The 27,515-nt window shown below is 33.6% G+C and overlaps 2 protein-coding genes across 18 annotated transcripts in view; one reads left to right on the top strand and one right to left on the bottom strand.

Annotated features, from left to right (window-relative positions):
• The first annotated feature begins 3,883 nt into the window (after positions 1-3,883).
• On the top strand, positions 3,884-6,993 carry LOC107225134 (eukaryotic translation initiation factor 2D). Its single transcript, XM_015665479.2, has 9 exons — positions 3,884-4,102; positions 4,316-4,694; positions 4,971-5,231; positions 5,371-5,706; positions 5,774-5,916; positions 6,005-6,085; positions 6,153-6,357; positions 6,457-6,625; positions 6,764-6,993. The coding sequence occupies exons 1-9, from the start codon at positions 4,047-4,049 to the stop codon at positions 6,826-6,828; spliced, it is 1,695 nt and encodes a 564-aa protein (XP_015520965.2). The 5' UTR covers positions 3,884-4,046; the 3' UTR covers positions 6,829-6,993.
• A 9,915-nt stretch (positions 6,994-16,908) lies between these two features.
• LOC107225136 (ELAV-like protein 2) overlaps positions 16,909-27,515 on the bottom strand; it is a 38,855-nt gene continuing 28,248 nt past the window's right edge. For 7 of the 17 annotated variants that reach the window (XM_046741442.1, XM_046741448.1, XM_046741452.1 and 4 more), the window contains 3 exons: positions 26,638-26,679; positions 25,427-25,429; positions 16,909-23,834 (listed from right to left, as the gene is read on the bottom strand). In XM_046741442.1, the coding sequence (XP_046597398.1) occupies positions 23,510-23,834; positions 25,427-25,429; positions 26,638-26,679 (370 nt within the window). In that variant the 3' untranslated portion in view covers positions 16,909-23,509. The remainder of the gene's footprint in view (positions 23,835-25,426; positions 25,430-26,637; positions 26,680-27,515) is intronic. The other 10 variants (XM_046741457.1, XM_046741456.1, XM_046741451.1 and 7 more) reach the window with 3 other exon arrangements.

The raw sequence follows: 27,515 nt of genomic DNA, 5'->3' as shown, positions 1-27,515 counted from the left end.
CCCGCGTTCGTTAATTTTTCGATCCAATCACGCCATTCAAAGATGTATGGAATGAAATCTGGCTTGCGATTATTTCAGCAAACCAATTTCTGATTTCTTCGGAGAATTTATGCATTAAATGCATGCTTTGTTCATCGATCAGCGTAAGTGAAATCAGTTGTCCGAAGACCCAACTAGCCGACGACAAAGTGAGCGAAGATTTCTGCGTTTTGATCCATCAATCTAAGCGACATGTAACGATACGTATCCGTCTTCTCTCGGAATTGACGTCGATATAAAGTATTAATGAATTGATACCAACTCGTTAGGATCTGAAACAGAACAGAACCAATTGAGAGAATACTGAAAAATTTTCTCTGTTGTTGACTGTGTGTCTGGATACATTGATCACAGCATATTGAGACTGTGCCCAATCGATTCCTCTTGCAAAATTATGTCGGAATGGTGCTAAAAAGAATTTATTTCAGCACTTTCCAAAATCGCAAAAATTTTCGCCAAAAATGCAAAGGGGCCTTACTTTTTTCTTCATTTTTCAAGCCGAAAATGTTTGGTCCCAGATTCGATTTGTATGACCCTTTCCTGACTAATTGGACCCCCAGGAACTGAGAAAATGCAGTGAAAACAGCGTGGGGTCAACAGGAAACAAGTTACGAAGGAAAAAGCACCTGCTGAAAAATGTCGAAATCACAGGTTCTCGTTTTTTGGCTGTAACTTTTGATGCGATGATCGCAGCGTATTGGGACTGCACCCAATCGATTTCTCTCGCAAAATTACCTCGGAGTAGTGCATCAAAGAATCTATTCCAGCACTTTTCAAAATCGCGAAAATTTTCGCCAAAAATGCAAAGGGGTTAGCCTTACTTTTTTTTCATTTTTCGACCAAAAAACTTTTGGTCTCAGATTCGATTTGTATGACCCTTTCCTGACTATTCGGACCCCCTGGAACTGAGAAAATGCAGTGAAAACAGCGTGGGATCAACAGGAGAGAAATTGCGAAGGAAAAAGCACCTCCTGAAAAATGTCGGAAACACAGGTTCTCGTTTTTTGGCTGTAACTTTTGATGCGTTGATCGCAGCGTATTGGGACTGCACCCAATCGATTTCTCTCGCAAAATTACCTCGGAATAGTGCATAAAAGAATCTATTCCAGCACTTTTCAAAATCGCGAAAATTTTCGCCAAAAATGCAAAGGGGTTAGCCTTACTTTTTTTTCATTTTTCGACCAAAAAATTTTTGGTCTCAGATTCGATTTGTATGATCCTTTCCTGACTAATTGGACCCCCCGGAACTGAGAAAATGCAGTGAAAACAGCGTGGGATCAACAGGAGAGAAATTGCGAAGGAAAAAGCACCTCCTGAAAAATGTCGGAAACACAGGTTCTCGTTTTTTGGCTGTAACTTTTGATGCGTTGATCGCAGCGTATTGGGACTGCACCTAATCGATTTCTCTCGCAAAATTACCTCGGAATAGTGCATAAAAGAATCTATTCCAGCACTTTTCAAAATCGCGAAAATTTTCGCCAAAAATGCAAAGGGGTTAGCCTTACTTTTTTTTCATTTTTCGACCAAAAAATTTTTGGTCTCAGATTCGATTTGTATGATCCTTTCCTGACTAATTGGACCCCCCGGAACTGAGAAAATGCAGTGAAAACAGCGTGGGATCAACAGGAGAGAAATTGCGAAGGAAAAAGCACCTCCTGAAAAATGTCGGAAACACAGGTTCTCGTTTTTTGGCTGTAACTTTTGATGCGTTGATCGCAGCGTATTGGGACTGCACCCAATCGATTTCTCTCGCAAAATTACCTCGGAATAGTGCATCAAAGAATCTATTCCAGCACTTTTCAAAATCGCAAAAATTTTCGCCAAAAATGCAAAGGGGTTAGCCTTACTTTTTTTTCATTTTTCGACCAAAAAATTTTTGGTCTCAGATTCGATTTGTATGACCCTTTCCTGACTAATTGGACCCCCCGGAACTGAGAAAATGCAGTGAAAACAGCGTGGGATCAACAGGAGAGAAATTGCGAAGGAAAAAGCACCTCCTGAAAAATGTCGGAAACACAGGTTCTCGTTTTTTGGCTGTAACTTTTGATGCGTTGATCGCAGCGTATTGGGACTGCACCCAATCGATTTCTCTCGCAAAATTACCTCGGAATAGTGCATCAAAGAATCTATTCCAGCACTTTTCAAAATCGCAAAAATTTTCGCCAAAAATGCAAAGGGGTTAGCCTTACTTTTTTTTCATTTTTCGACCAAAAAATTTTTGGTCTCAGATTCGATTTGTATGACCCTTTCCTGACTAATTGGACCCCCAGGAACTGAGAAAATGCAGTGAAAACAGCGTGGGGTCAACAGGAAAGAAGTTAGGAAGGAAAAAGCACCTCCTGAAAAATGTCGGAAACACAGGTTCTCGTTTTTTGGCTGTAACTTTTGATGCGTTGATCGCAGCGTATTGGGACTGCACCCAATCGATTTCTCTCGCAAAATTACCTCGGAATAGTGCATCAAAGAATCTATTCCAGCACTTTTCAAAATCGCGAAAATTTTCGCCAAAAATGCAAAGGGGTTAGCCTTACTTTTTTTTCATTTTTCGACCAAAAAATTTTTGGTCTCAGATTCGATTTGTATGACCCTTTCCTGACTAATTGGACCCCCCGGAACTGAGAAAATGCAGTGAAAACAGCGTGGGATCAACAGGAGAGAAATTGCGAAGGAAAAAGCACCTCCTGAAAAATGTCGGAAACACAGGTTCTCGTTTTTTGGCTGTAACTTTTGATGCGTTGATCGCAGCGTATTGGGACTGCACCCAATCGATTTCTCTCGCAAAATTACCTCGGAATAGTGCATCAAAGAATCTATTCCAGCACTTTTCAAAATCGCAAAAATTTTCGCCAAAAATGCAAAGGGGTTAGCCTTACTTTTTTTTCATTTTTCGACCAAAAAATTTTTGGTCTCAGATTCGATTTGTATGACCCTTTCCTGACTAATTGGACCCCCAGGAACTGAGAAAATGCAGTGAAAACAGCGTGGGGTCAACAGGAAAGAAGTTAGGAAGGAAAAAGCACCTCCTGAAAAATGTCGGAAACACAGGTTCTCGTTTTTTGGCTGTAACTTTTGATGCGTTGATCGCAGCGTATTGGGACTGCACCCAATCGATTTCTCTCGCAAAATTATCTCGGAATAGTGCATCAAAGAATCTATTCCAGCACTTTTCAAAATCGCGAAAATTTTCGCCAAAAATGCAAAGGGGTTAGCCTTACTTTTTTTTCATTTTTCGACCAAAAAATTTTTGGTCTCAGATTCGATTTGTATAACCCTTTTCTGACTAATTGGACTTCCAGAAACTCAGAAAACGCAGCGAAAAGAGCGTGGGGTCAACATGAGAGAAATTACGAAGGAAAAAGCACCTGCACAAAAATGTCGAAAACACAGGTTCTCGTTTTTCGACTCTAACTTTTGATGCGTTGATCGCAGCGTATTGGGACTGCGCCTAATCGATTTCTCTCGCAAAATTACGTCGTAATGGTTTCAGATAGAATCCATTCCATCACTTTTCGAAATTGCGAAAATTTTCGCTAAAAGTACTGTTTCTTGGGCCAAAATTTGTCGTCACCGATATGATATGTGTGACCCTTTTCTGACTAATCGGATCCCAAGGAACTCAGAAAACGCAGCAAACAGTGGCCGTGGCAGGTCAAACTACTACTTCTCGTGTTGTCATAATCTTCATAATCGTCTTTTTGAAACTGAGCAACGCAGCGTTAATGAGGCGGGAAATTTCATCACGCTGCCTTGCCATTCGTACTTGATCGTGTGTTCCCAAATACATTTCACTACAGAGAGCGTCTTAGGGAACACTTCTTAGTGCCCCGTTGGTATATAGAATTTTGTTGCATATCTGCAGGCCACAACTGATTCTGACAATATTCTGACGTATGATCATACGCATTCATACGTATGATGCGTTGACTGTTCAAGGAAGGCAGTAATAACCATAAGACATCAGTAACTCTCGTTTATTTTCCGTCAAATACAGTAACTGTGTGTGAAAAATGTTCATTAAGGCATTCAAGGTAAAAAGTAACAGTCCGCTGAAAGGTTCTGAAAGGTAATATCCTAGTGAAATTATCATCACACAACAAGCAGAGAATTCTTTCGGAAGTTAGAGGTTATATTTACACCATCTCTCTATTACTTGAAAACTTTTTACTTTTTTACTTCTTTGATCCATGTTGAAACAGTATTCCTCGTACCACTCATCCATTCATTCATGCATTCATCTCTTCCTCCTTAAATTATCAAAAGCCTAATCATTTTGCAGAAAGAAATTATACTCTGAAATATCCGCAACGTTTCCAAGCCTCAGCGATGAACAAATTCAAAACATACTGCCAAAGAAAGAGGCGGTCAGTTCAATAAAGATAATGACTCACAGTGGGGAAATTGGCAAACTCTTCTGCGCCTCGGATGTCCCAATGTTCTTTCAACTCGACTCAGGCATCTATCCCACCGTCTATACTCTTTGGCAGTACCCAGACCTCCTGCACAGCTTCACTACTCATCATGCTGTAATCCAAAAGCTTGCCAGCGGCGCCGACCTTATGTTGCCAGGAGTTGTTCTTGAGGGTCCAGCATCCCTTCACGCTTACGGGAAATTAGAAAAGGGAACTCCGGTGTCTGTCAATACCTCTGACAATAAGGTTTTCTTACTTTTCTAGCGCTACAGACTTACCTGATTACAAATTTCTTAAAAATATCATCCAATGTGTTAACTAAATCTTCACGTTGCAATATATACCAAAATTCCTTGTACTTTATTCTGAAGTACCCGCAATACAAATGAACATTAATGAGGGATAGATATTATTTATTAGAAGAGGAAGAACACTTTATATTCACATTATTTATTAGACTTGCCAGACATAACATAATACTGCGTCAATCATATTATGAAGTTTCTTCTCATCTTTATTCAGGCAGCAGTTGCAGTTGGCATCACTGCTCACTCCAGTTATGATTTATACATGGCAGGGGGCCGCGGTAGGTGTGTAGAAATATTACACGCACTTGGCGATACTCTTTGTCAACTGGGAAAACCACCTATGAGACCAAACTTGGGTGTACCATTTGCCCAAGAAGAGGTAGATGATGATGACGAAATCATGCCGGAGAAACTCCAGGAACTCGATATCGCAGACGAAATCAAAACTGAAACGATAAAGGAACGTTTAACAGAAGTATGAAGCATATGGAATGCATTCTGAGTTCTCAGTATTTTAATCCAAGTTGTATTCATAATTCACAGTATAGCAAAAAATGCTAAAAAATAGTCACTATAACACACACGTAATCAATTATCGATGTATTTACTGGTAGGAAAATACGGATGAAAACAGGGAACACGAGGAGAGTGTGAAGAGTGTGGAAAACGAGGTGCCTAGTGAAAAACTTGACCCCATTCAACAGATGGACAAGCTTTTGGAGTATTGTTTCCTAAAAGCGTGTAAAATCTCGATAAAAAAAGGGGACCTGCCAATGCTCTCGTCAAATTTTTTTAAAAACCATTTACTAGCTGTTTGTCCACCTGATCAAACTATAGATGTCAAAAAGTCGAGCTACAAAAAGCTGTCCGTATTCTTGGCTAGCATGAAATCTAAGGGTATAATCAACACCTCGACTATGAAGGGCGTCGAGACGTTGCTGTCTGTAAAGGTATAAGAGCTTGGATAAGTCAGAGGTGAATAAGTCTATTGTTTCTATATGTAGATGCAATTTCCAGACCGACCATCCGTTAATAAGAGAATTAGTGATAATGGAAGAACGTGCGCCAGTTGAACCTGTTGTATCGAACGTTCCCGTTGTTGCAGAGTGTTACAGAGTTACGGCAGATGTTTTTCCTGTTTTATCGAAATTCGGATGCGAGTAAGTAAAATGCCGTTGTTGCAGTACTTGAAGTAGCTCGTTCTTATTTTTCGTTAATTTTTTGTCTTGTTTTCTTGTTGTAATACAGCAAAGGGGACATTCTGACTAGGGCCGAAGTGCGAAAGTGCTTCACCGAATACGTGAAAAAAGAAAATCTTCAAGATGGAAAGTGAGTTTCATAAGCATGAAAGATCAATTTTTCAGGCGCGAGTTTTAATTTCTGTTTTCGTTACCAGGATTTTGACTTTAAATCCACAACTGGCCGGCATATTGCGGACAAAAGAACACCAGGAAACTCTGGGCTGGGAAGATGCGCTCAATAAGTTCATCGGCAGAATGACCCATACTCATCAAGTGACAGTTGCTGGGACGAGGTTGGTACGGAGCGGAAAATTGGAACCAATAGATATCACAGTCGCTACTAGGTCTGGAAATAAAAAGGTTCATATTCAATTTTTTATCTTCAAAGATCAAATTTTCCAAGGGTTCTATTCTTGTTGAAGTTGATACAACCAAATGTGTGTTTCATTCTATTCTCAGGTGACATTGGTGAACAACTTAGAAACCTTTGGTATAAAATTGCAAGAATTTAGCAAAGAGTGTCAAGGAATTGGAGCCAGCGCTACAATAACTGATGTACCTGGGAAAAAAATGCCTAGTGTGCTTGTACAAGGCAACCAAGTTCTCTACGTTTACAAATTGTTAACCGGTAAGTAGAAAGCTTACCTTTTTTTTGCACATTCTGTTAAAATCTTTTCACACTTCGACCTGTTTTTACCAACGCCAGCTAATTTAAGGATCTGTGATACCGGATACTGATTGTTGTATTTCGTTTTTTTTTTTTTAGAAAAATACCAGATAAATAAGAAGTATATAAGAGGCCTCGAATATGCACCCAAACAACGAAAGTAACATGCGAAATGAGATCTGACGGAAAGTGAGAGTTGCAGTCACTATAAACGATCAAAAAACATCATCAAACTGTGTATATTATATAAATATAACATGCTACGTGCTCTTCTGTGAAAAAATAAATTAAGAAAATTTATAGGTACTAAATACAAAACAATCGTCCTAGTTCTTTGCATTATGCGTGTTTGTTATTTATCTCCTTTAAAATAACATCAATACAGCACCAATATCAATGGCTACGGTAATTTTTTGGGTCTGGTCTAAACTGACTTTACAAAGAACATTTTTTTATTATGCGATCGAAGTTCGGTGATTTGTTTGTTATCACTGTTCCTTCAATCGTCTACGTAGCGTTTTCCGGAATCAAGGACTGACGAAGCTTCTTTCGGCATTCGTCAGAATTTGACGTCTTCAACGAAACTGCAACCCGTATCTTGAAGTTAACGAGCAACCTTTTATCTTGCTGCTGTCTTAACCTCCATTCTTCGACCAGGACGACATCAAGTACGAAACCCAGCTTAACGGATAAATTGTAACGATTTTCGCGTCTCAATTACTCTTAGAAGATACTTTTAAAACTTGTGACAAAATCCTTGAGAAAGAAATTACTGCAGTACATTGTACAAACAAATCGCAACTGGAAGCATGAGATCAATATGGCTACCGCTGACACGCTTGCGATTTTATTACGACTGAAAGATCACTTCTAGCAATCGGAAGTCATCGGAGCTTAGCTCGAGTAAAATAATGTGACGGCAAGAATATTTAAGGCACCATTCAACCGCCAAAGAGTGTCTAAAAACTGAGAATTCATATCGTCGAATGAGACTCATCGTACGAGTTTCACGTGAGACCTCAACTCGATTTTGGTACCTTCAACCAACCACGAATTGATGTACTTTTTTTTTTTTTTTTTATCCACATAGCTTAAAACGCTGCGTTTTCAAGTCAATCGGCGATTAACCCACGAAGTAAAGAACGCATGGGGTGGTTTCCCCGTCCTTAGAAATGAACCATCGCAGTTATTGAAAAGTGTAGAATATTTGAGACTGCTCTACAAGCATGCCAAGTAGCTCTACTCGCTAGCGGATTCCCTATATTGCAAGCATAAAAAATATGTGGGAGTGCGACTGATCGAGTAACCGGAGTGAAATAACGATACTGGTTCAAAATTTGTTAATATAATTTATTGTATATCGAGGTTTCAACATGGAAAAGTACAAATATTGCAATATAGGGCCCGCGAGCTGTCCTCGAGAGAGAGGATGGGTCAGCAGGTGATAAGGAGAATGTATTTGCCGTATGGAATTACTCAAGGATCCATAGATCGTTGCATACGACATTCCGTGTCGTTGGTTCCCGCCTCTGCGGCCTCTTCGCGCCACTCTGATGGAAATTCCAACGCTAAATTTAATACCGCGTTCTCGCGTCAGTTTATTCTCCCGACCATATGCCTGTGTGTACGTGTATTTACGTTATAAACACAAACCGTAAGCGGATTCCACGTAATTTATTACCGCCGAAGTTAATTCCAGAGAAACCAAAAAAAAAAAAAAATTTATAAAATTTAATCCTTAGACAAGTGACCCGTATGTTTTTTTTTTTTCTCAGTAACTTTTTTCCATTTAAAAACGTGATAATTTCGTCAGGAGTTACTTCGTAATATGTATAAATTATATTTCCAATTTAAAAATCGAACGTCTGTGGTACGTAACAAAAGAATTCGCGTTTGAGAACAAAACAAAAATACGAGTACTACGAATTTCTCTTTATCACATTCTCCGATCCTCTATCCCTTATTTAATATTATATTTAACACCATCTAATGGCTAACAATGTATATTATTATCCCTTCTCTCATCGTTCAACTATCCGACATATTTTTCCGATACCACAGAACATTGTGTATATTAATATTCGCGCTACGCAGCCTAAATATCCACGTATAAGAATTTAGTTTCTGTTTTTCGCGACGCGTTGCTTGTTTCACTTCTGTTCTTTTTACTTCTCGTCTTCACGTGCGCGGCATTTATTTAGGCGCCTCTTCCGGTAGTATAATATAATTATAAGAATAATCGTAATAGTATGAACAACAATAATATTAATAATAATTGTATGAAATGTTAATTTTATACGGAGAAGTACTTTACAAAGTAATATGTATAATATCATTTATCTCAAACATATTACTTTTTTCAGCTCAATTTAGTCGGCTTGTATTTAATTAATTTCATTCAATTTTCATTTTTCTTTAACAATTAATGCGTCTTCGAACATTATTATATAGAATAATAATAATCATCGTAATAGAGGTCGATATCAAGATAAGCAATTGTAGGGTATAATATAATGTAAACTATGCGTATCAGCTTTCTTGTTCCATCATAGAATGTGTTGAAAGAAGTATAATATTATAGCGTGTAGGTATATCCAGAGTATACTAATTTCAGATTCATTACAACACGAATGTGCGACCGAACAATGCATGTGGGGAATGTTGCGTGTTTGCTTCTTTGTTTACATACAGTCCGATTAATTTCATTTCCAATACAACCGTGCCCAATGTTAATAATATAAGTATAAGGTAAATAATAATATCGCACGAGTTGCGTCCGGTCAACGTATTTCTTTCCTCTTCGTCAAACGACACGCAAACCTGGATATTAAAATATACCCATATACTTTGATCGAAAGGGTTTTTTCTCACAAACTTTTCTCAATTCTTTCTTTCTTTCCTTTTTTTTTTTTTTGTTTTTTTTCTTCTCGCACTTTTGATTTTCCACGAAATATTAAATTCTTCTTTATTATTTAATATATATGCATGTATATAATCATATGTATAACGTTTTGTACACGTTACGTTATAAGATCTATATAATAAATATATATAGACACACATATGTATATTAGCTTGTATAAGGTATACATACGTATATCCATAATATAATTACATAGTTTATATCACGTCAATTATATACCAATTATTTCGTACAAATTATTCTATTTATATTGTATACTTAATTAAGCATTATTATTATTATTATTATTATTATTATTATTATTATTATTATTATAATATATTTATTGAATCTGAAACATACTGAATTTATTTCGTAGTTCTATACATATATAATGTGTATATATAATCCTTCTGTGCTGCTGCTGCCCCTGCGGCTGCGGTCGTTCTTCTTGATGCTGCTCTATGTTTATTCTTTAATTTAATTTAATTTCTTCGTTTTCTGTTTTTCATTTTGTTTTTTTTTTTTTTTTTTTTATTATTATTTTGTGCCCCTACCACACTCGACAGCCCCGTTCGAAATCACCTCACCTAGCCAACCACCACCTTTACACAATTTGTCTAATCACATACTACGCGTGGATCAATTTTTTTTCATCTTGATTTTTATTATCGTTTTTCTTTCTTTCCTTTATCAATAATTTAATTCACAAAATTATTCCCTACCCTACATATCAGTGTAATAGTATACATACAATAATAATGATGATGACGATAATGATAATAATAATAATAACGATAATAATAATGATAATAATAATAACAACGATGACGGTAATAATAAATAATGAATATATAAATACTTGCAATAACGAAACAAGAGGCCCTGTTACTATACATCGAATTGTAATATGTATATTGACCTGTAAGATTTACGATAAATTATTATTTATTTGCCGTACTCCTTTTATTCCGTTTTTGCGTTTGTTATTTCTTGTTGTGATTGCTGAATATACGTGTTGTTGATTTCTTTTTTTCTTTTTTTTTTTTTTCAACACGTAATAATAATAAGAATAATAATATTGTAATTAAACATTGTACACCCATTGACAGACTAGCTACCAATATTATTTTTTTTTTGTTTTTTGTTTTTTTGTTTTTTTGTTTTTGTGGTTTTTTCTTCGTTTGTTTTTATTAATTTATTTTTTTTTTCAATTTCTTATTCCGTTAATTCATATAGATATCAATTAATGATAATAATAATATAGTCGTTATAATAATTATATATGATCACAATAATTGTAATAATTAAAACGTTTACAGAAGATTAGATGTATACGTAATATACATGTATAATTATTCAATTAGAGAATATATATATATATATATATACCATAGGATAATTAGTTAGTTCGGTAATCTCAAGTACAGTTTTCGTGTCGTACATGAATACGTATGGTTATTTTCAATATTCAATATACATATGTATGCACGTACAATATCGTCGTTGTGATTCGCTTCGAAAAAATCTTTTTCAACCGCCCGCGCGATTCATACAACAGGTTGTATATTTTTTTTCATGTTTTTCAGTTGCTCGCTATGCGGATGTATTAATATGGTGTCCCTGTTTTTCCCCCTCGTTTTCTTGTTTAGATTCGAATTTCTTCACATCGCGCTCCGTCGGTACAGTATTATTATTATTATTATTATTATCATTATTATTATTATTGTTGTTATTATTATAGTTATTATTATTAGCATTAGTTTAGTTAGGCCTACAGGTGAGCTAGAGCTGTTGTGCCGTCATGCATCTTGTACGAGTCATTATTTTCGTCATCGTCGTCGTCGCAATACACGTTCCTTATCAATCGTAATCAGAACGAGTGAATTTGATTTTCAATGCCGTATCCGTACACAACATACGACCGAACATCCTGTCGAGTCGCAAACCAATTCATTTTTATTTTCCTCCCTTTAATTTTACTCGTCGATATTCCGGAATGGAGAACGATGAATATAGTACTAATGAGAGCGGTGATCGGTTTGAATGTAAAAAATAAAAAGCCGATTATTACTTTATTCACAGTTACTTACGCTGCTACATAACGTTACGGTGACTGTATCGATGACTCGACGCTCGCTTTCCTTTAGCTTTCAAATATTCCCGCGCCGAAAGGTGCGCGGTCAACGCGACGAGTCACGGAGGGAAATCCCCGCGTTTCAACGTCTAACTATAATGTCTCATGAGTCTAACTATGCGAGATTCCGGTCGATTGGGATGTTGCGTTTATTGTCCGTTGCGCGGTACCCGCTGCAGTTTGACAATGTTGCGTATACATACATGTATGTATATTTACGTAGGCAATAAAAATCAATCTCCGTACGGAATGCGTTTTCACCTCTTTATTCATTTTGTTTGTCAAATAATCCCCGCCCATCCAACCAACGACCAAAACCCCTTCCTTTTTATATTATATTGCTTTTTAAGTGTACGATAGTCTGTGAATCCTTGTCATTTATCCAGCGCGATTCGAGTATTGTTTCGTACAATCACAATTATATACATATATATACATATATATATATATATATATATATGTACCACATTTTGTTGGTTAGAAGAAACGAGACTACGTATAATGTAATACAGACCACGTGCTCAAGCCCCGTTACAGTCATTTTATTCGTTATTACTGTCAATGATTCATTTATATCTCTATTCATTTCTTTTTCTCCTTTGCGACGATGTCAAAAATGATGTACATGGACAGTAACTCCTTTATTTCCATCAACGTTTCATTTCCCGACACCAAGTTTTTAAACCGAATTACATTTCCTACAATATTTACACAGTTTGTTGCGACGATGAGGTGAAAAATTCATCGTAAGTAGTGAAGTGAAGAAAAAAAAAAAAAAAAAAAAAACAAAGGATCGATCAACTAGTTGATTATTCCTCTAACCCGTCATCTTTTTTCATCTCGTTTTCTTTCTTTTTTCTTTCGTTGTCGTAGGAACATCGCGCACCTTTTTTGCAGAGGACTGTTCTTGTTTTCCTTTCGAGTATTTACCGTTATGCAGACGTACTTGCAAATATTATTATTATAGGATTCGATTATTATTGTTGTTGCTATTATTATTCGGATTAAAAAAAAAAAAGATCAATATATTGAAACCGTTAAAATTCACGAGTATTATTTGTATACAATAAGTTTCGCGTTTCAAATGCGTATAACATATATATATATTAATAACCATTCATGGTCAATGAAAGACATTGTACACCGGTTTCGCTTAATTGGTATATTGTATATATATATATATCATAGGCAATGATTTTGTTCGTTCGTGTTTCTTTGTTTTTTTTTTCCTTTTCCTTTCACTCTACGTTTTGCTTTCTTGTGATCAATGTTGTCCGTGGTTAGTAATGCGTGATATAAATATACAGTTATATAATAAATAGTACTAAGTAGTAGTACAACAATATAATTAATGGTGAGTACTAAGTTAATATAGTTTAAGATAATTATATAATTAATATAAATGTAATGTTTGTGTGTGTGTGTGTATATATATATAATGTAATATAATATACCTTATACACAAATAAGCTAAAAAACGTTTATTTTTCCTTTCTCTTTATTACTATAATTATTTTTTGTCCTAACGGCTCCTCCGTATCTATCCATTATTCCGTAAGCCCGAAACATTTTAGAAATGCCGCGCTGTTTCTTTCTTTTTCTTTCTTTTTCTTTGTTTTTTTTTTGGTTTTTTCTTCTTCTCGCTCGCGTTCGTTCTTGTCTTTTGCCATTTTTGTGTTTGAAAGTAGAAAAAATAAATAAATAAATAAATAAATAAATAAATAAATAAAAACAACAACAAACACGTTGCGCATATTGAATATATTAATACGTATGTATATAATGTAGGTATAATGAGTTAAATATATTTAATCATCATTGCGGTAATCATCCACTGGCTCTCCGACCCATTATTATTACAATACATGATAATAATAATAAATAATAATAATAATAATAATAATAATAATAATAATAATCGTACACATAGTCCGATCATCGTCGTTAGAATATTCTCACCGCAGTTATCAACACAGTTGTTAATTAATCTCATCGACTCGTCGTAATAAATACCTAATCATCATCCTCACCGTCTTTTTTCACACATCGCTTACAATTATGATCATCTAATTATAATAACTAACAACGATTATATAAGCAAATGCAGTTTTTTTCAAGACGTAAATACCGAATACACGTAATATAATAATATTATCTAACGTAATGATCGTAATATTTAATATTCATATCAATGACGATAGTGATAATAATAATAATAATGATGACAATAATAATAGAATCAAGTTAATTACAAAAAATGTAATATCCATGTTTGGTCTTGTCATTCGATATTTATGCTTCGTGCGATTTTCATCGTGAGTATAATTATACAGCCATATGTCACGCGTGTGTGTATGCATATATATATATATGTATATACATACACATATATATATATATAATAGTATATGCATATACCGTTTATTACACGTATATGCATTTATTATATATTGATATCAACTGTGAGCGAGTTTTCGGGCTAGGGTTGTGACAGCACAATTTATTATTATTAAATAATGAATTTAACAACGATTCTAATTATGGCTAATAATATTATAATGATACTAATAATAATAATAATAATAGTAATAATAGAAACAGGTGGGGCTCGCATACTCGACGGTTATCATATATATGTATATATATATATGTATATAGATACCTGCGCGAAAAATCGAATAATTTTCGTAAACGTTAATAATGACGATGTATATATATATATTATATATATGCGACATCGTAATCATTATAACGCATAATTGTTATTCATATGTTATGCAATCATTGTGCGCCTGGGTATTTCGGAATACTTTTCAAATCGTATTCCGTGTACGTTACACGTGTGTTTGTTATATTTATAATTATATGTGTGCGTTTCATCAATGCTTATATACATACGTATACACATATATATATGTATATATATTTATATATATATATATATGTGTTTGCGTATGTAAAGGAAGTTTATCGAGATCTGAGATTCATTCGCAATTGGATTTCGCCTCACTTTATGCAAATCCGTTCAATTTTCATCGTACGTTTTCCGGGGACGAGATATAGCGTGGAAAAACCAAGTGTGAAAAGTAAGAGACAAGGGAAAAGAAAAGATAAAAAAAAACTCCCCCTCCTCATCGGGCAAAACTGCTACTAGATATTTCTCTTTAAAATCGCGACTCCCGCAAACTGCAATTTTCCGAAAACAAAGTTTTCACTCTCGATTCACCGATTTCACAGTGTGTTTACGTGTGTGTGCGCGCGATCGCAAAGTTTGTTTCGATGAAAATCCGGGACAATAGAGAGAGAGAGAGAGAGAGAGAGAGAGGGATAGAGAGAGAGAGGACAAAAGAGTAAAAAAAAAAAAACATCAAATCGATGTTCGGATGAAAAAATATGCAGCGATATTTGCCAAGGGATAAAGATTTTTCTCACCGTCTTCTCATCAAAATTAACCCCAAGTGTTATCAGCGGATGTAACGAGTATATACCTTAAAAGGCAGGGTATAATATAATATACGACTTCGGTTTCCTTCGATTTTTTCTTTTTTTTTTTTTTTTCTTTTTACCCTCACGCAATTATTCTATATCCGTACCGTCGTCAATGCGTACATACTTACGAATAATTGGTCAAACGCATTTCACTTGCGTTTAATCGTATATTTATATATATATGTATACACATATGCATATACATACATATATATATATATGATACACATAGGTATGTACCTATATATATCAATAGAGGTTGTATCAATATGTTTGTATACATGGAATGTCAAAATATCACATTATGTTCGCCGTACTCGCTGTCTTTTCTTACTTTTTTTTTTACGTTCAGAGAATCTTTCATCTCTATATAATAACATAATACGTATTTAGGAACCGTTCGAAAATAATATCGATAATCGTAATAATAATAATAATAATAATAATGGTAGCCAGAAATTGAATAAAAAAAAAAAAAGAAAGGAAATGATATTTGTAAGAATCATAATAATAATAACAACAATAGTAACAACAACAACAACAACACCAACAACTACGACAATGATAATAATCACCAAAATATCATGCAGTCGTAGTTGATTATTATTGTTTTCTTGCCTCCCGTTTGCGTATAAAATATATCGTCGCAGGAAGTAGCGGGGAATGTAGATGGAAGGAGGCAGGATCGAGGTGAGTACTTTCTTACACGTAAAAATAATAAAATTCATACACACGTGTATACACGCATTCATATACGTATAACGCGTGCGGTACACGGTATATGGATGATGTATACGTGTGCGATGGTTTTTCTTTTTTTTTTTTTCCTGACTTTTGAAATAAAACAAACATCGTTCGAACCAAACGCAAATCAGTTTAATCCTTAAATAAAACATAATTGCAGTTACGTTATATAATCACAATAATAATAATAATGATAATAATAATAATAATAATGATAATAATAATAATGATAGCAATAATTATAATAATTAAATAAATAAATAAATAATTGATAATAGTGAGTTTCTGTAGTAGTGTTAGTAGTAGTAGTGGTAGTAGTAGTGGTAGTGGCGGTGGCGGTAGAAATAGTAGTCGTGGTAGTAGTAGTAGTATTATTATTATTATTAGTGGTGTTGGTGTTTTTTTTTTTTTTTTTTTTATATTCGTTTATGTATATTTTTTTTCGTTTTTTTGCGTCGCATACAGCGACAGTGGCTGCAGGTTATGTTATCGGTACGGTCTCCGTGGCAGCGGTTAATAATAATAATAATAATAATAATAATCGAGTAATCGAACGGGTGTATTAGTGGGGAGTATTTAATTATGCGGTAGCAGTTTTTTTTTTTACGTACAAAAGTAAATCGCAATGTATTAAATTGTACAATATAATGGTGTACACTTTTAACAAACTATCGATTCTTGTTAAGCTGGAAGTGGAGAAGGGAAACGAAATGAAAGAAAGAAAAAAAAAAAAAAAAAAAACAGAACAATACGAGAAAATTAAAAGACTATTGCTCTATAGTTGTAATGACAATAATAATGATAATAATAATAATAATAATAATAATAATAGTAATAGTAGTAGTAGTAGTAGTAGTAGTAGTAATGATTGTAATCATAATGATAATAATAATAATAATAATAGCAATGTTATAATTAATAAATAATAGAATCGGTATAGCTGCGTGATTCAAAAACCTAACGGTTCGTTCGTTTGGTTATTTTTTTTTTTTCTTCTTTTTTTTTCTTTTTTTCTATTATTTCTACGTTTTTTTTTCTCCCTACTAATACCAACCTCCACGATCGTACATACATATAGTTTCGTGATATTATAAGTAAATTCGTTTCACCGACCAATACTTGCGTCTCTACCCGTACAATTAAATTATAATAATAATAATAATAATAATAATAATAATAATAATAATGATGGTAATAATAATCATAGCTCGTGATTATACCGGAACATGTCGAATATGCGCAAGAGTGCGTCGGTGTTGAACGTATAAATAGTGTACAAAAAAAAATTCATATACCGCTACCGGATGCGAGAAAAGATGACTTTTTTATTTTTTTTCTTTTTTTTTTTTTTCTCTCTCTTCATCTTCACCTTGCGTGTTAATTTTTCTCCATGTACGCACAATAACACGCAGTATGATTGATAATGGATGGAAGATAGTGTTTAGCCAGTAGCTTTTTACGTTTCACTTTCCCCAACATTCTTCGTTTACTTATATATTTGCAATTTTCTTTCTTTCTTTTTTTTTTTTCTTTTTTCTTTTCTCTTTCTCTGTCTCTCTCTCTCTGTCATTTTCCTTCTCATCTCACGCTTCGTTGCCGGGGGTGAGAATCGACGAATCGCATCGAGTGTTTTTATACAAATGCATTTAAATATTGGCTAGTGAACTAAAAAATAAAAATTGCAATCACAAACCGACTATTAGCTTTGTCAACGAGAATTCAGATTATTATTGTGATAATCACACCGTCATTGATAATAATTAAACTCCCGTCGAGACTAGAAACGATACTTAATGACAATATCAATTATACATATATACTAATAATTGTTAAATAATAATACGTAAAATATATTATACACGATGTATTTTTAATAATCGTGGTGGAAAAAAAAAAAAAATAAAAATAAAAATAAAAATAAAAGAAAATAAACAACAATAATAATAATAATAATAATAATAATAATAATCATCGTCGCGATAAGCGAATTACAAGGGTTCGTAGTGCGCGAGGTTCGTTTTTTCTTTCGTCTTTCTATCATTCCTTTCCTGTCCGTATTTCGAAACTATTCGTACATCCGCGGACGGCGAAACGAACGAACGAACGAATGAATAAATGAAAAGAAGAAAAAAAAAAAAAAAAAAGCCAAAAAAAACCAGTCGTATACAAAAAGACGTAAACGAAAATTTTAATAATATATAATTATATTATTATAACGAATAGATATACGCTAAATGATTGATATTGTATTTTATTTAAATCAAATAATTATCCTACCTAACGTCTAAACCAATAATAAGAAAATACTATTACTGGTTATATTTCTTCCGATTTAAGTACATGTACGTGTATATACCGCTCTGAATCATCTGCTCAATTGAATTCCAACCGATCAATTGTACAATTAATTAGATAATGATTACAACGGTTACGAAACGGCGTTTCAAATTGACACGATCATTTTCTTTTCCTTCACCCTCCGCGCCATCCTTTTATTAGTTTTTCTTTCTTTTCTTTTTCTGTTTTTTTTTCTCTCTCTCTCTCTCTCTCTCTCTCTCTCTCTCTCTCTCTCTCTCTCTCAATCCATTCACAGATACAAGACTAGACGTAGGTTGTGTGTATAATAGGTAAGATATACAAAATACTGTTATTCTCAATACACCGCGTCAGTAAATTGATTTTGTAACGTTCGGCCCCGATGGCTCGTTTTTAAATATTATGATTTTTGTTTTCAGTTTTTGTGTTTTTTTTTTTTTTTTTCTTCAGAAAATCAATAATTTCGCCCTCGCGTTATTTATAAATCTGTTATATTATTAGGGCAAAAAGAGGAACCAAGAAAAAAAAATAAAACAAAAAAAAACGTAGCAACGTGAATAACAATTCACTAGACTCGATCGGTAATTTTTTTTTTTTTTTTTTTTTTTTCGTTTCCAGAGATTTTCATCCTGCGATACACAAACACCGGGACTTGATTATTCGTTCTTTTCTCTATTTTTCTTTCTCCCTTCCTTTCTTCTCTCCGATCCAATTTTAAATACTCGCGAAATGCACAGAAAAATTTGCTAATAATATAATTAATATACATAATATATAATAATTAATATTATATATATATATACATATATATTGTATATATTTATTTATGTATATATAACATACGTCTCAGCCCTGAGGCATACAATAGTTGTACGCTCGGTGCATCGTATGCGTTTCAAAAAAATGAAAACCATATGACTAATAGTAATAGTAATAATAATAATAATAATAATAATAAATTTATGTAGAGATATACATCGTTGTCGGTGATTACGGCATACGTTCAAAAACGTTCACACCACAGGATTTGCGTTACTTGTACGCGTGTCTGTCAACTTTTTTTTTTTTTTTTTCTTTCTTACGGTAGCGCGTAAATTTTCGTTACCAATAAACGTGAATTCATTGATACTAAACGTAAGTAAAAGTTTGTACAACGCGATGTGATGCGAGGAAGAAAGGAGTACGAATGTTTCGGAAGTAAGAAAGAAAAGAAAGGAAAACGAAAAAAAAAAAAAAAACAAGAAAAAAAAAAGCAAATAATAACGACAATAATATTATTAGCAGCGGTAGCGAGATAGCGACAAGAGGGACAGTGAGGAAATATTACATATGTTTTACCGTATGGTGCGTTCGCGCGCATGTATGTATGTATGTACGTACGTCTGACACGCGTGTGCGAGTTTTTTTTTTTTTTTTTATTATTATTCATTTATTTATTAATTTTTTTTTTTATTTTTCAACCAAGAGTCGAAAGAGAAAACGTAAAGGAAAGAGAAAGAAAAAAAAAAAAAAACTAGAAAAGAAGAGAAGAAAATGAAGCGAAAACGAGAGAAGAGGAAAAAGAGAAGCGTGAAGAAAACCTCTACGGAGTTATTATTATTATTATTACTTCAATACGTAAATGATAAAATTCATTTGATGGAATGTCGTCAGCAAAGTGGTCGGTGTGAATTTTTCGTTTATTTTTCCCCTTACTTTATCTTTTTTCGCAAGATCGGAAGAATGGATCGTACATATGAAGGTAAATTAATAACGAATGACGGTTTAACAACGTAATAACGATAGCGACGACGTAATTGTAGAAATGAGGAACCAAAAACAAAATTTCAAACAGGATGAAACCGTAAGAAAATCATACAGGTATTGATATTTATTATTGTTAAGTTATAAATTATTTGTGTGCACGCGTGTATGTGTGTGTGTGTGTGTGTGTGTGTGTATATATATATACTCAAGTACGTCGTACTGATTTCAAGTTGTTTCTCACGCTAAACATACTTTTGACTAGTTTTTTCTTTCTTTTCTTTTTTTTTTTTTTTTCTAAATCTAAATTTTTCGTTCGCTCAACCTATTATTCGCAATTCTCATCCGTAAATTTTTTTCCAATCCCCTTCCCTGTACCGATTCTTTTCTTTCTTTCTTTTTTTTTTCAAAATTATCCATTCATTTTTCTTTTTCCATCTCCCTCTCTCTCTCTCTCTCTCTCTCTCTCTCTCTTTATCTCCCTCTTTCGTTACAGTCGTATTATTTAAACTGATCAGCGTCTAATTACAGTACGTGTGCCCGCTACATTACGATAATTACAATAATAATAGTTAAACTAATAATAATAATAATAATAATAATGACAACTAATGATAATTGATAATAATACTTATTATCAATCGGTTATTACACGAGAAAATTCTTTAAATTGAGTTTTACAAATTTCTTTCCACGGTTTTGTTCTTTTTTGTTTGTTTGTTTGTTTGGTTTTTTTTTTTTTTTTTTTTCGTTTTGTTTTTTTTCTACATCTCTGCCCGTCACCGCGCATCGACGACAAACAAACCTACACTCACATATTCATTATAATAATATTTGAATTAAACTATTATATCGTAATTTTATTTATCATTATATTATATAAATATATATCTCACTCGTCATTCTTTGCATCTACAAAAACGCCGCGTATAAGGTCGGTCGGTAGATAATTCGTCATTTCATCTTTTCGTTTTTTTTCCTTTCACTTATATTTCTTTAATTTTCTCTGCTCGGTATTTCCGCCTTGTTTTTCTTTTCTTTTTTTTCTTTTTTTTTTTTTTCCTTTTTCTTCCTCCTCTTCTTCTTCTCGTTGTTATTACGACGGAAGAAGAATACGGAGGTAAGAAAAAGAAAAAGAAAAAAAAAAAAAAAGAAAAAAAAGAAAACTTTCGTGCGAGCCCTGCCCCACCGTAATTTCATTTTTTACATATGTATAATATACTTGTTATACACAATGGTATCTATTTCTTCTTTCATTATTATTATTAAATATTATCGTATCGTACGTTTTATCGTTATTTCGGTTAATATCGGTCTGTCATTGTAACGACAACAATAATAACAACATGCTGTAAAATGGCTTTTAGTTGTGAAAAACAAACAAAAAAAAAAAAAAAAAAAAAACCTGGCACCCGTTACCCCGCTCACGGCCCATCGTGTCTCTCTGTTTTTTTTTATTTCGTTCCTTTTCATCCTATTGTCGATTCTCAGTTTGGTATTTTTCTTCCCTTTTTCTTTCTTTCTTTTTTTTTTTTTTTTTTGATCTTCCGTTTCGCGACACTTTTTTCACATCCTTGCGAACATTTTCAAAATCACCAATTCGCTATATCGTCGAAAGTTATCACAGTTTCTTGAGTGTGCTACAAAAAAGAGAGGGAAGCGGGGGGGGGGGACGTTGTAAGAAAAACGTTGAAGAAAAAAAAAAAAAAAAAAAAATCACACATCCAAACCAACACAGCCAAAGACATACGGATGTAATGGAAATAGGATACTTTTTTCTCCTACGCTTTGGTTCAATTTTAACAGCATATTAGTCTGCCTTTATTTCTCTCATTGTTTTCCCTTTGCCAGTCGTTGTGACACAAAAAAAAAAAAAAGAAAAAAAAATTCCACGGTAACTTTCCGCCATGTGCGAAATTCGTGAAACTGCCATCGACTCTCTGTCACGTGCATACGTTTCTCATTTACCTGCAATTCTTTTTTTTTTCTTTTTTTTTTCTTTTTTTTTTTTTTTAATGCATTCGATGGGTCGTCTCATAAATATTAAACATTCGACAATCGGCGACGAAAAGATTGTAACAAATTTCACCGTTTTTCAATATCGATCGCAGATGAGAAAAGAAAAAGGGAAGAAAAATACAAGATTCTGCTTTTTGTTTTGAGGGGGAGGGAAAAGCGTATTTTATCCGTTACATCGTAATAATAATAATAATAATAAGAATAATTTACTTCCTGGCTATATGTATACATATATATATATATATATATATATATATACTCCTTTCGTAGTTAAGTATCTACCTTGCCAACAATCAGGTTTCTTATTTAATAATTTTTCAACCATCCCGTTTGTTCGTTTGTCTTTTTTTTTCTTGATTTCTTTTCTTTTTTTTTTTTTTTTTTTTTTACAATTTTTGTATGCGTTTTTTTTTTCTCTCTTAAGCATCGCTCCTTCGTAAACGAAGAACGACTGCAGCACCGATTTAAAAAATTCTTTCAAATTTTTTATTTGTTTTGTTTTGTTTTTTTTTTTTTGTTTTTGTTTTTGTTTTTTTTTTTTTCTCATTGTCATTCATCCTTACAATATTTTTCGTTAAAATACGTGGTAGGTATATGGAAAATGAATATTCCACAGCTAGGCTCTCGATTTGTTTGTCATGTATTACGTTTTGTTTGTTTTTTTTTTTTTTTTTCGATTTTCATTTCGTCTCTTTTTGCAAAAGAGAGTAGAAGAAACACTGTCAAAACATAATGTCAACGACAAGAAGAATAACAGCGACAGTATCGGTAATGACAATGGTAATAATAATCGATCATCACAATACAACCGCGATCGTTTATCATTCGTTGATGTGTATAGAAATCCGGTGAAAAAAAAAAAACCGAGTCTAATTTAAGGAAAGCGTGATGGAAGAATAACAAGAATAAAAAAAAAAAAAAAAAAAATCAGCAAGAAAATTAAAGAGAAACGAAACAAAACGCGGTGTAGAAAATTAAATACAACGAACCACACATATTTGTAATATGTCAATACGGCAATTTTGGGAAAGTCGGGGGGGGGGGGGAGGGGGGAGGGGTGGTTAACGATATACAGAGAGTAGGACTTTTATCGTGTATATAGTAAAGTTTATATAGCTAATAATTCCATTTCCGTAAAAATTTCAACGCCGGACTCGACAACGTCGACGAAATTCGCGACGTTTAAATCCGCAGGAGGGTAACGACGTAGAGGTGCAACAGGTAAGCCTTCATTTATTGTATAAATATTTTTATACCGGTATTCGTGACCGTTATTGTGCTTTTTCTTGTTCTTTTTGTCGTTTTTGTTCCTAACGATGTTAATACAGCTGCCCAAATCATTCGTGTATTTATTGTTATTTTTGTTATTGTTATTGTTGTTATTATTATTAATTTTGTAGCGTTGGTGGTGGTGGTGGTGGTGGTGGTGGTGGGGCTGTGGTCGCCGTTTTAGCGGCAATACGATATGATGATAGGCAAGCTCGCTTCCTTCATCCTACGCAGCTTTGCTCTTGTTCGTTTTAAAACTGACTTGAAGAACACGATTGCCAAGCGTATATCCGTTCAGACTTTGAATAGCAACTACTGCCTCCTCGTAATTTGTCATCGTTACGAATCCGAAACCCTTGCATTTATTTGTTTGCAGGTCCCTTATGACCTTTACTGATTGGACGGCACCGAATGGACCGAATAGCTGCCACAAGACGTTCTCTTCCGTCTCCGGTGCCAGGTTGTAGACGAAAATGCACCACCCCGAACCGTTCATCGCGTTTCCGGGCAGCATCGAGTTCGCCAAAAGGTCACCCGCCAGCGGGCTGTACCTGAAACATCACCAAACGATTTCGTTAGTCCCGAAATTGTTCTCAATCAACGTTCTCCCTCGCATTTCTTCCCTGCCTTTAAACTTTCTTCTTTAATGTAAATTTTTTCTCTCCCATCGCCCCATCGCATTTAGATCTTCGTACGCTCGTTCAGCTACATTTGGAAAAACGTGTTTCAATTCGACACGAAAACATGGCGTCGTTCGCCGACAATCAGAGCCAGAAACCTATTTTCTCATTTCACGATCCCGTAACCGTAAAATGCTCAAGGTTTTGACGTTTTTCGAACGTGCCAAGATTGAGATATCTTATGGCATCCTAATCATCTACACACCGCGCATAGGTTAGGCGAAATAGTTGCCCAAAGTCCCGAGGTGGAACGCACTGATCGAGCTACAGCGGCCATTGCTGGTTTCTGACTTAATCGACGTTTATGACGTTTAAAGAAAACATTACTTTTAGCTTTTGCGTACATGATATAACGAAGATAATTGTTTTAATTGGATAATTGACTGCGGTTATATTCTTTTCTTTCTTTTGGAATTGCTTTTGCTGAGAAAATATCGAAGGCACAATTTTTCGATTCAATTTTTTTACAGGTGTAAATAAATTTTTACATCAGCTATGTAAACGACTCCAATCATGCACGGTGTAAGAAAATAGACACCTTAAAAAATGCACCACGACTGGTCATCTGATCGGATTAGTTTTTACTTTCTCTAAAATAGTTCAGAGTAAAAGAGGCAAAAAATTGATTATACGTATACATATAGATTTACGTTGGCACGAAGCAATTATATATAATGTACCTAGTATCCAACACAAAAATAATGTAAAAAAGCGCAATCATTCGCATTCGCAATACTCTATGTCTGCTGTATAGGTACATACATGTCGAGATGAGACGAGAAGATTATACCCCGAGTGCAATGCAATAATATGCTTGAAAGTATCGTATACTTACAAAACTTATACATTCATCAGACCTCGATAACGATATATTATAACAATATTCAATAAAACGACTACCGAAAGCGAAAAATCTGTCTAACAATAATAGTCCAGAAAAAAAATACTCAAGTTCGCGTTACAAGAACAAAAATAGAAAGAGAGAAAGAGAGAGAGAGAGAGAGAGAGAGAACATAATTTAAATATAAAAAACGGATAAACCAAGAGAAAACGATCACAGCTACGAAATTTTGAGATGCTTTAAAGAATGTAAAAGAATAGTGAAATTTCTCAAACTACAAACACATACAATGGGTACATGTACAATTGTACGAGTACATTATTATATTATTACCATGTATATTATGTATTCATAATTTAACACACTTATAAAATATGTGCACGCATTGTACAGCTATTTATAGTCATATTCAAATACATAAATGTACAATGCACATGACACATACCTAATACACATACATATATTACGGTACATTTTAAACATGCCGCAAAAAGAGATGAATATAAACGTATGGGGGGGGGGGGGGGGGGGGGGGAGGTGGAGAGGGGATAAAAATTTACAATTTCGCAGGAAGAAAAAGAACTTGTTTCTTATGTATGTATATAGATATCGAACTACGTACCTACTTGACGTCACAAGCCGCGTTAAAATAGGCACATCTCGGTCAGTACTCAGTTAATCGCTGAGACGACGTTTCCTTACATACTTTCTTTTCTTTTTTTTTCTCTCTTTCTTTATCTTGTCTTATCAAACATCCACAACTTTCCTCACACTAACAATGTGCAAATAGTTGCTTATACTTGATTCGTGACAGGTGAAAAGTAAGTTCATATATGCTTATAGCATGTACACATAAAATAAATATTTCAACGAATTAATACTATTTAACAGTTAAACAAAAGAAAAGGAAATTGCCGGGAGAAAAGCTATGCAAGAAGTAAAAAATAAAGCAATAGAAGGGCATAAGTTTCTTATGTGCGTCTGAAGTAAGTCGTTTCAAGAAATTAAATTTTTAACTCAGCAGTCTTGTCTCGGTTCGTTGCAAGAAAAAAAAGAAAAAAAAAAAATAACAAAAAATAACAAGAACACAAACTACGTCATACAAGCTTACTGGTACAAACAAGGAAAAGTTGGACGCGCAAATTACGTTGAAATACAAATTTTGCAAACTATATCAAATTGGATCAAGCTTCTTGATACTTTGAATTTGTATGCAAGAAAAAAAAAAAAAAAAAAAAAAATTAAATAAAAATAACACGGAATAACAACTGAAAAAAAAAGTTAACGTTTATTTTCACGAATGTATTACGTAAATGGTAACGTTGGGATCACTTTACCAATATTAATAATAGCAGTAAAACGATGATGACGATGATGATGAGTATGATGACGATGATGAAGATAAAGATGACGATGATGATGATGATCATGGCGATGATAATGATATTCAAAGTAACGACGATGAAAATGATAACAACAACAACAACAATAGTAGTAACAATAATAATAATAATAATAATAATGATAATAACGGTAATAATAATAACAATAACAACAAATAATTGTAATCAAGATTATAAAATAACTGCATACTGTCCAGATAAAGGGATATATATTTATTTACGAAATCATTTGGGTAGCGTTGAGTTATGGGGAATTTTAATCAACAGAAATGCAAACAAAAAGCAGAAAGAAGGAAAATATAGAAGATAGATGAAAAGAAAAAAAAAAAAAAATGATATATAGTAATAATATAGGTACATTAAAGTACAGCGACGAAACAAGCCACACAAAACGTAACTAAAAAACAGATAAATATAAAATAATACTGACCTCTGTAAGCCTTTGTTAATGGCAAGCATGGTCTTGCCAGTGCTAAAACAAAACACAAAACAACAACATAAGAGATCCGAATTATCGTATAGGCAACGGACGAAGTTTTAGGCAACAAAAATTCAACGAAATAATAATGAAACAATAATTGAAATACAACAAAATCATTTATACATGTATACAATAAATACTGTCTTTGAATATCGTACGGAAAAAAAAAGAAGTTAGGTTAGAAGTTAAGAAACCGTCTAATTTGTCTTGACATCGTCAAGAATTTCAACTGACAAATTCGAATTGGACGGAAAATAAAACAACAAGTTGGAATTATTGGACTTTTAATTTGTATGTTTGTTTTTTTTCTCTCTCTCTCTCTCTCTCTATCTTCTGTGATTTGACTTTTTATTTGTTCGGCGGTAGAACGCGAGAAATTGTTATATTATTTACCAACAGATTCATATTATAAAAACTGCTCTCTCATATTTCTGTAAACCACCGATGACATTTAGGTTGAATTTATCAATTTAATACGTACATCACAGTAAATCGAGAAGAAAAAAAAAAATATTAAATTGACAGATACTGTACAATACAATATGATGTATGAAGAATTGAAGACATCAATCTTAAATGATGCGAGAAGAAAATAATAAACGCAAAGAAAAAAGGAAGTGAAGAACGAAATGACAAAAATTAAACACGTACGTATAAAAAAGAATTTAAAAAAAAAAATAATAATCTTTGTGTGCCTTGCTCCTCCGTGTTTAAATAAAAACGTGTGAGAAAGTCTGTTTCATAAGATATTAATAGTATTTACGTATAATAATTGATTCAGAGAAGGTTTTACCCATTAGCGAGAAAGATAAATTACACATGTGGTA

Source organism: Neodiprion lecontei, chromosome 5 (assembly GCF_021901455.1).
Source record: "Neodiprion lecontei isolate iyNeoLeco1 chromosome 5, iyNeoLeco1.1, whole genome shotgun sequence".
NCBI lineage: Eukaryota > Metazoa > Arthropoda > Insecta > Hymenoptera > Diprionidae > Neodiprion > Neodiprion lecontei.
This window is presented reverse-complemented; position numbering and strand designations above follow the sequence as displayed.

Coding starts and splice junctions, on each gene's coding strand:
- LOC107225134 (XM_015665479.2), top strand. CDS start 4,047: ATGTTCATTAAGGCATTCAAGGTAAAAAGTAACAGTCCGCTGAAAGGT. Junction 5,232..5,370: donor TAAAGGAACGTTTAACAGAA/GTATGAAGCATA, acceptor ATTTACTGGTAG/GAAAATACGGATGAAAACAG. Junction 6,086..6,152: donor GAAAATCTTCAAGATGGAAA/GTGAGTTTCATA, acceptor TTTCGTTACCAG/GATTTTGACTTTAAATCCAC.